At 39.7% G+C, this 9785-nt stretch overlaps 1 protein-coding gene across 3 annotated transcripts; it reads left to right on the top strand.

The window, feature by feature from the left end:
• Window positions 1–818: 818 nt before the first annotated feature.
• LOC107958265 (protein DETOXIFICATION 40) lies at window positions 819–8986 on the top strand. 3 transcript variants are annotated; one of them, XM_016893976.2, is made up of 8 exons: window positions 821–1296; window positions 1391–2022; window positions 2568–2588; window positions 7694–7729; window positions 7906–8144; window positions 8229–8347; window positions 8418–8504; window positions 8606–8986. In XM_016893976.2, exons 1-8 carry the CDS (start codon window positions 940–942, stop codon window positions 8669–8671), a joined length of 1557 nt encoding a protein of 518 aa, XP_016749465.2. In that variant the 5' UTR covers window positions 821–939; the 3' UTR covers window positions 8672–8986. The 3 variants fall into 3 exon arrangements, with proteins under 3 accessions (XP_040969592.1, XP_016749465.2, XP_040969593.1); XM_041113658.1 differs by lacking the exon at window positions 2568–2588 and having other exon boundaries at window positions 819–1296; window positions 7655–7729; XM_041113659.1 differs by lacking the exons at window positions 2568–2588; window positions 7694–7729.
• The last annotated feature ends 799 nt before the right edge of the window (window positions 8987–9785 follow it).

Below are 9785 nucleotides of genomic sequence, written 5' to 3'. Positions count from 1 at the left end.
GATTAAGATGCATATTTCAATGAAAATATTTCTTCATAATGTTGTGTTGTTTTGGACAATAAATTTACTTAAAGTTATGCTTTTATAATTGAATAGTTTTTGGTGCAAAAGTTATGTTTCAACAATACAATTAACAGTTTTCTAAACATTATCACCTACCATTATAGTAAACTCCCAACACATTCAATCAATTTTGTAATTTTGTTAATTATGTTACTTGGCTGATGTCTTTGAAAAGAAATATTTAATCGAAAATGGAATTCCTGGACCTACCAATTTTCTTTTCTCAATAATTTTGAACACCTATGTAAAAGTGATTTAATATCTTCAACTGGTTTTTCCTTGATTGATTTTTATAATTGTTTACCTTTTTTTTGGAATAAATTAAAATCAGAATTGCAAGATATAATTACGATTAATATAATCAAATAACGACAATAAAAATTATGCATTATCATAAAAGAAACTTACACATAAATTTTGGGATAATTTTTGTTGTTCCTTTGGCACAATTATTGAAATCCTTTACGTAACAATAGATTAATATAAAATTAAGGAAAAAATTTAAAAAAGCGACATATTGTATAGTAATTTAATAAAGTTTTTCAGTTTAAATTTTTAATTTAAGAAAGTTACCAATTAGCGGCGGTATATGTGTGGTAAAGTGAGTGGTAGAAGAAAATGGCATTCGCCTTTGGAATTTTCAAACGTTACATTATTCATTCATTCAGAAATTAACAATCTCAAGAAATAATAGCCGCCAACCATTACTGACAATGGCAACTGGCACTATACTTCACTTCAATGCAATAAAACACTATAAATATATCAACAAAAATAATCCCTAATTCCTTACAATCTCCTTTAAGGCCGATTAATATTTTCTCTAATTACTATCAACCATAGCCTAGAACTGCTAGGGAAAAAAGCACACACACCATGGATTCCCAACAGGAGCTGAATCACCCAATATTGAATAACTCCATGGATGATGATCATCAGCACCTGCTACCCTCGGACGGCTCATCAGGAGCTAGTCATGGCCATGAGGTGGACTCTGGACTCGAGAAAGTTTTGTCGGACACCGAACTGCCTTTCTTCAAGCGTCTCCAATTGGCCACGTTGATTGAAATGAAGCTCCTTTTCCGTCTGGCAGCACCGGCGGTGTTTGTTTATATGATCAACAATGCTATGTCCTTATCCACTCGTGTTTTCTGTGGTCATCTAGGCAATCTTGAGCTTGCCGCTGCCTCTCTTGGCAACAGCGGCATCCAACTCCTTGCTTATGGTCTCATGGTGATAAAATTTAACCTACTTTATTCTTTCTTTTTTTTTTTTTAATATTTGAAACATTTAGCCTCGATCACTTCATGTAACTAACGTTTTGCAGCTAGGGATGGGGAGTGCTGTAGAGACTCTATGCGGGCAAGCTTATGGGGCGCTTAGATACGACATGTTAGGGATTTATCTTCAGAGATCAACCATTGTCCTTACACTAACAGGGATCCCGCTGATGTTGGCCTATATCTTTTCCAAGCCAATCTTGATGTTACTAGGCGAGCCGGCGGAGGTTGCATCAGCGGCTGCTGTTTTTGTCTACGGTTTGATCCCACAAATCTTTGCTTACGCTGCCAACTTCCCCATACAAAAGTTCCTTCAATCTCAAAGCATTGTGATTCCCAGTGCATACATATCAGCTGCGACACTTGTGCTGCACCTCGTGCTAAGTTGGCTCGCAGTTTACAAGATAGGGTTGGGTTTGATAGGTGCATCTCTGGTGCTCAGCTTGTCGTGGTGGATCATAGTGGGGGCCCAAATGGTGTATATCTTGACAAGTGACAAGTGTAGGCTTACATGGTCTGGGCTGAGTTCGCAGGCCTTTTCTGGGCTATGGGATTTCTTGAAGTTCTCGGCTGCTTCGGCCGTCATGCTGTGCTTGGAGACTTGGTACTTTCAGATACTGGTCTTGATCGCTGGTTTGCTGGAGAATCCTGAGCTTGCACTCGACTCCCTTTCTATCTGGTAAGATACTTGGCAACTATATTCTTCCATATTATTTGAGTTATCGTCCTATATTTTATAATCCATTATGCAGACATTAGAGATTGTGATCTTGGTTAGTTTGTCTTTTAATTCAACTTGTTAATCAAGTTTCTAAATGACAAAGCACTATATGAGGTCATTGCTCTAAAAGCAAAAGGTGAAAAGGGGGAATAGTAAAACCTTATTACATTCTTCCAAAAAATGCATATTATATGAGATTTATGACAAAGTCTGTATATGGGAGTAAACGATGCGCTCCACTTTTTATTGCCAAAGGATATATTTTCAATTGAATTTATAGTTTAATTTGACTATTACCTTCTAACGAATATTTTTGTCGGTCGGATTTATGCTTTATCATTCATAATATATATTATTATTCAATCAAATGATGACTTATTATCCAAAATTTTAAAAGATCAATTCATTTTATTTTATTATTCATTTCTATTAACTGTACCGTCAACGTGAAATATTAACCCTTAAATTTGACCAAGAATTTGATGGTTTTTTCTTGGGTGCAGCATGTCTATATCTGGATTGATGTTTGTTAAGAAATGGCTTAAAATTGGTAGTGGATTGTTGTTGTTGGTAGTGGGTTGTTGGTGGTAGTGGATTAGTGGATGGTTGTTGGTGTCCATTTTCAACCACAAATCTTTGCCAAAGTTTTGGACAATTATGTCCTTGAACTCTCTTATAAATAGAGAGGTTCATTAGCCATATTCATCATCCCAAAACCAAGAGAGAGCAAAGCTTGTTCTTTGAAAGCTAGGATTTTAGCTTTCGGGTTTTCTATAGGGGTTGAGAGTTGTGAGGTTCTCGGGTTGTGTCTTGAGTGTAAAACACTTGTAATCTTCATCTTGTTATAGTGAAATTTCTTTTCGCCTCTGCCCGTGGACGTAGGCATTAAAGCCGAACCACGTAAATCCTTGTGTTCACTTTATTTTTCGTTCCGGTCAATTTACTTGTAGTCATATCGGAGTTCTCGAATCGATCCTTTCCGCAACAAATTGGTATCAGAGCGTAGTTGAAGGAGTGATAATATTTTCTGAATTGCCCTGTGACTGCAGCTTTGTCTGATCTTTCACATCAGGAAGAAAATATTATCATTCATTCAAAGGTTCCAAATTATGGCTACAAGTGTTTCATCGACTAAGTATGATGTCGAGAAATTTACCGGGAAAAATAGTTTCAGTTTATGGCGCATCAAGATGCGGGCAGTGCTGGTTCAACAAGGATTGCTAAAAGCATTGTCTGGTAAAGATAAATTACCAAGCACGCTTTCGGAAGAGCAAAAGGATGACATGCTAGAAAGAGCACATAGTGCTATTCTGCTATGTCTAGGAGATGAAGTGCTACGAGAAGTAGCGGATGAGAAAACCGCGTCCGGTTTGTGGCTCCGGTTAGAGAGCAAGTACATGACGAAGTCATTGACGAACCGGCTCTACCTCAAGCAAAGACTCTATGCCCTGAAGATGGAGGAAGGTACACCTGTTTCCCAGCACCTGGATAAATTCAATTCCATTATCATGGATTTGAATAATATCGATAACAAAATCGATGATGAGGACCAAGCAATAATTGTTTTGTGTTCTTTGCCTCCCTCGTATGAGAATTTTGTTGATACAATGATGTACGGTCGTGATGACCTGACTCTAGAGGAGGTGAAAAATGCCTTAAGTTCCAGTGAGTTGAGGAAGAAAATCACTGGTAAGGTGGTCGAAAACAATGAAGGCGAAGGCTTGGTTGCTCGAGGAAGATCCAAGGCAAAGGGTGGAAGTTCAAGTAAAAGCCATCCTAGATCGCAGTCCAAGAAGAGAATACAGTGCTACTACTGTAAGAAGTACGGGCACATGAAGGTAGATTGTCCGAAAAGGAAGGAGAAATCAGAATCACAGGAGCAACAAAATGATCGTGCGAATGTAGCTGATGCAGATTCTTCAAGTGATGCCGAGATCGTTCTTGCAGTATCCGACTCTTACGCTGGTGGGAGATGGATTCTTGATACGGGAGCTACATTTCATATAAGTACTTCGAAAGATGCATTCTCAACATACGAGAAGCATTCTGGTTCAGTACTAATGGGAAATGACCACGCATGTCAAGTCATGGGGATTGGCACAGTTCGTATAAAGATGTTTGACGGTATTGTTAGAACTCTAACTGATGTTCGGCACATTCCAGAAATGAAGAAAAATTTGATCTCTTTGAGTACGTTGGACAAGAAAGGCTTTCGGTACTCTGCTGAAGGTGGAGTTCTCAAGGTATTCTCGGGTGCTTTGACTGTGATACGTGGTAATTTGGAGCGGGGCCTTTACTTCCTCGATGGTTCCTCAGTTACAGGTGTTGCGGGAGTGTCATCATCAGATGATCTAGATTCTGACACCACGAAGTTATGGCATATGCGGCTCGGGCATATGAGCGAGAGAGGCTTATCGGTGCTAAGCAAACGAGGATTATTGTCTGGGCAGTGTACAGGAAAGTTGAATTTCTGTGAGCACTGCGTCTTCGGTAAGCAGACTCGGGTAAAGTTCAGCACTGGGATTCACAAGACAAAAGGCACAGTGGATTACTTCCATTCTGACCTTTGGGGGCCTTCTCCGACAATTTCTAAAGGTGGTTACAGATATCTGCTTACCTTTATCGATGATTACTCGAGAAAGGTTTGGGTGTATTTTCTGAAGAGCAAGTATGAGGTTCTCATCAACTTCAAGCAATTTAAAGCTTTGATCGAAAATCAAACAGGAAAGAAGATCAAGCGATTCCGGACGGATAATGGCTTGGAGTTTTGCTCAGGTGAATTCAATGAGTTCTGCAAAAATGAAGGAATAGTGAGACACCGCACTGTTCGTCGAACACCACAACAAAATGGAGTTGCAGAACGCATGAATAGAACTCTCTTGGAGCGAGCTCGTTGCATGCGATCAAATGCTGGGCTCGGTGAAGAATTTTGGGCTGAAGCTGTTAATACTGCTTGTTATTTGGTTAACAGATCTCCATCAACAGCTATTGAGCTGAAGACTCCTGAGGAAGTATGGTCTGGTTCTCCTGCTGATTACTCTGGTTTAAGAGTGTTTGGCTGCCCTGCGTATGCTCATGTAAATGAGGGAAAACTCAAACCGAGGGCGAAGAAATGCATATTTCTTGGATACGGCCAAGGGGTGAAAGGATACAGGTTGTGGTGTCCTGATCCGGTTTCGTCCAAGTTCATCATCAGCAGAGATGTGACTTTTGATGAGTCATCCATGCTTCGATCCACCACAAATTCCCGGGAAAAGGAGGTGTCAGATAGAATGGGAGATCACGGTGTTGAGAAGCAGGTGGAGTGTCAGGTGGACGCTCCAATTCCTACGGAAGGTACTTCAGTCCAGGATGATCAAGTTGAGGTGCAAGATTCCGATGAAGATGAGTCACCTCAAGAAAAACCATATAGCATTGCCACTGGAAGAACGAAGAGACAAATCAAACCAAATCCGCGTTACGCTAATCTGGTGTCTTTCGCGCTCAGTGTGGCGGAGTCCATTGGTATAGAACCTTCCAGTTATAATGAGGCTGTCACGTGTGATGAGTCGGCACAGTGGGCAATTGCTATGAGTGAGGAGATAGAATCTCTTCACAAGAACCATACTTGGGAGTTGGTTAAGCCGCCAAGTAACCAGAAGATAGTTGGTTGCAAATGGGTCTTCAAGAAAAAGGAAGGCATCCTAGGGGTTGAAGCAACTAGATTCAAGGCACGATTGGTTGCTAAAGGCTTCACTCAGAAAGAGGGGATTGACTACAATGAAGTTTTCTCCCCAGTCGTAAAGCATTCTTCCATTCGTGTATTACTTGCCATGGTGGCCAAGTCTGATCTAGAACTTGAGCAGCTTGACGTAAAAACGGCGTTCTTGCATGGTGAGCTCGAGGAAACAATCTACATGCGTCAACCAGAGGGTTTTACAGTTCCTGGTAAAGAAGACCATGTCTGTCTATTAAAGAAGTCTTTATATGGATTGAAACAATCCCCAAGGCAGTGGTACAAGCGGTTTGATAGCTTCATGATTCAGCATGGTTACACAAGATGTGACTATGATGCTTGTGTCTATCATCGGAAGCTCTCAGATGGTTCGCACATTTATTTGTTGCTGTATGTTGATGACATGTTAATTGCTTCCAAAAACATGTCGGAAATCAACAAGTTAAAGTCGCAGTTGAGTGGTGAGTTCGAGATGAAGGATCTGGGTGCTGCCAAGAAAATTTTGGGCATGGATATTCACAGAGATCGCAAGGCGGGCAAGCTTCGTGTGTCGCAGAAGAACTACATTGAAAAGGTTCTTCAACGCTTCGGCATGGATAAAGCGAAAACTGTGAGTACTCCGTTGGCACCACATTTCAAACTCTCTGCAGAGTTGTCACCACAATCTGATGAAGAAAAGCAGCAAATGTCTCACATTCCATACTCGAGTGCAGTTGGAAGCGTGATGTATGCAATGGTTTGCACTCGTCCAGACATTTCACATGCAGTTAGTGTGGTCAGCAGATACATGAGTTGTCCTGGCAAGGAACACTGGCAGGCCGTGAAATGGATTCTCAGGTATTTGAGAGGTTCTGCAGATTTATGCTTGGTATATGATCAGAGTGACTGCACTAGCAGTGTCACGGGCTATGTGGACTCTGATTATGCTGGAGATCTGGACAAAAGAAGATCTCTGACGGGTTATGTTTTCACTTATTCTGGAGGAGCCATTAGTTGGAAAGCTGTGTTACAGTCTACCGTAGCCTTATCTACGACTGAGGCGGAATATATGGCGTTAGCAGAAGCAGTGAAAGAAGCATTGTGGATGAAAGGTCTAGTAAGCAGTTTGGGTTTACAACAGGATTTCACTGTTGTATTTTGCGATAGCCAGAGTGCCATACATCTGACTAAAAATCAGATGTTTCATGAACGGACCAAACACATTGATGTCAGATATCATTTTGTTCGGGAACATGTTACGCAAGGTGACATTGTTATCAGCAAGGTTGCTACCGAGAAGAATCCTGCAGATATGTTAACTAAGGTGATCCCTGCATATAAGTTCAAGCATTGCTTGGACTTGATAGGTATTCGGGATTGATTAGCGCCAGAGAGGCGTTTGGAAGAGGTGATCCAGTTCGAGGAATTCACTATGATGTTCAGCTTGGTAAATTTCAAGCCAAGGTGGAGATTTGTTAAGAAATGGCTTAAAATTGGTAGTGGATTGTTGTTGTTGGTAGTGGGTTGTTGGTGGTAGTGGATTAGTGGATGGTTGTTGGTGTCCATTTTCAACCACAAATCTTTGCCAAAGTTTTGGACAATTATGTCCTTGAACTCTCTTATAAATAGAGAGGTTCATTAGCCATATTCATCATCCCAAAACCAAGAGAGAGCAAAGCTTGTTCTTTGAAAGCTAGGATTTTAGCTTTCGGGTTTTCTATAGGGGTTGAGAGTTGTGAGGTTCTCGGGTTGTGTCTTGAGTGTAAAACACTTGTAATCTTCATCTTGTTATAGTGAAATTTCTTTTCGCCTCTGCCCGTGGACGTAGGCATTAAAGCCGAACCACGTAAATCCTTGTGTTCACTTTATTTTTCGTTCCGGTCAATTTACTTGTAGTCATATCGGAGTTCTCGAATCGATCCTTTCCGCAACAATGTTCATGATTTCTGTCGGGTTCAATGCAGCTGCAAGGTTCGTCGCTTTTAATTCATTATTATTTTATTTAACAAACAGAAGCACCCAAAATTATATTTCTACAATCCCAAAAAAGTCAATTAAAATTACCGTAAAGACTACTTCCTTTTAATTCCGGTGATCAAAAAATTTAAGCTAAAATCTTGCAAGTGTTTATGTTTCCCTTAGAACAGTGTTAGGGTCAGCAACGAGCTCGGATCGGAACATCCCAAGTCGGCGGCATTCGCGGTTGCTGTCGTGACTTTGGTCTCCCTCATAATTGCTGTAGTGGAAGCTGTCATTGTATTAGCTCTGCGAGATGTTATAAGCTATGCATTTACGGAAGGTGAGACGGTGGCAAAAGCAGTCTCGGACCTATGCCCATTCTTGGCTGTCACTCTTATCCTTAATGGGATTCAACCTGTTTTGTCTGGTAAGAAAAATTTTCAGCCACCAGCTGTGTGAGGTTCCCATGTTTGGAAGTGAAACGAAATATATGATGGATGGATGGATGCAGGGGTGGCTGTTGGATGTGGATGGCAAGCATTTGTAGCCTATGTAAACGTGGGATGCTATTACGTTGTTGGGATTCCCTTGGGCTGTGTTCTCGGCTTCAAGAACGACCTAGGTGCAAAGGTAAAGTCTGCCTTGAATTAAGTCATTCGATTCCTTGGGAAATAAACCATGTTTTCCCATCTTTGAACAGGGAATATGGTCCGGGATGATAGGAGGAACAATGATGCAAACCCTCATTTTATTGTGGGTGACATTTACAACAGATTGGAACAAAGAGGTAAGTCCGTCCCGTCGAAACACACTTGGTCGTCTTAATTTGTCTGAAAATCATGTGCTCTGATGTGGTGGGAACTGATGAACGGATTACTGAAATTTCAGGTGGAGATAGCAAGGAGGCGGTTGGACAGATGGGAAGACAAGAAGCAGCCACTTCTTAAGAACTGATTGTTGAAAACAGAATTAAGCTTTTGCCAGCAAATGCAATAAATAAATTGGTTTAGCCACCACCTGTAATACGTCATATCACCAAATTAAAGCTAAAGATGATAAGCAGTAAGCACTGAGAATCCGGATAACCCAATATATGCTGCTATACACCTACCAAGACATTTTGGTCCTACTACCGTCAAATGTGTTCCCGGTTCTGTTCTTCAAGCTATATGGAATTTTCATGCGAATTGCTTAACAAAACAATCTAAGTAATGAGTAAATTTATGGTGGAATTTATTTTTTTATTTTAATTTGATTTTATTTTTTGTATTTTAATTTGATTTTTTTATTATTAATGTTATTCTTTTTGTCTAGTAGAGCTTTTTTTAAAGTCAAAACCAAGAAATTTAAAAAAAAATTATAATGGGAAACATGGGATTTAAACTTTTAGGGTTTTTTTTTTAAAAAAATCTTAGTTGATTTGGGTTATTAATGATTTAAACAAAGACATATTATATATAAAAGTAAAATATTTGTAAATACTTCAATTAAATATAATACAAAGATGAAAATTTTGAGTTCAACCTATTAGAAACCACGTCATCAAGCACAGGGATTGAACCAACTTATTCCTTTAACGAAGCTTTCTGTTATTGCTTTTGGCCCATAAAACTACCATAATCTCATGGATCTTGGGTTTATGTTTTCGTATATAAACTATAATTCAAAGTGAAAAGATTTTAGAAATTTTTTGTTCCAAAATATTTTTAAATTATTAGAATTTAAATTCATTTATTTGAGTTGTAAACGACTAAATTGATAGATTCTGATAATTAAAATTTTAAGAATTTGTGTTGAACAATTGTACTCAATCGGCTCTAGTGCCTAAACGTTCATGTGCTCATTTGTTCTATGATGGATCAAAATGAAAATTGGGATTGGTTCTACACAAACCTCTCATAATTTGCTCGGGATTTCGATTGTGTGAGGAGGTGAGCAAAGCAAGGATGGAGTTGCATGGCCAAGTTCGTTGCAAAGAGTGGCAACAAATACGACGGGAGAAACCGTCTCTAGGCTGGTATTGAGTTAATACAGATGGTGCTAGGAGCAGTAATACTGGTCTTGCGTC

Source organism: Gossypium hirsutum, chromosome A05 (genome assembly GCF_007990345.1).
Source record: "Gossypium hirsutum isolate 1008001.06 chromosome A05, Gossypium_hirsutum_v2.1, whole genome shotgun sequence".
NCBI lineage: Eukaryota > Viridiplantae > Streptophyta > Magnoliopsida > Malvales > Malvaceae > Gossypium > Gossypium hirsutum.
Note: the sequence above shows the minus strand (reverse complement) of the source record. Positions and strands in the feature narration are given on the sequence as shown.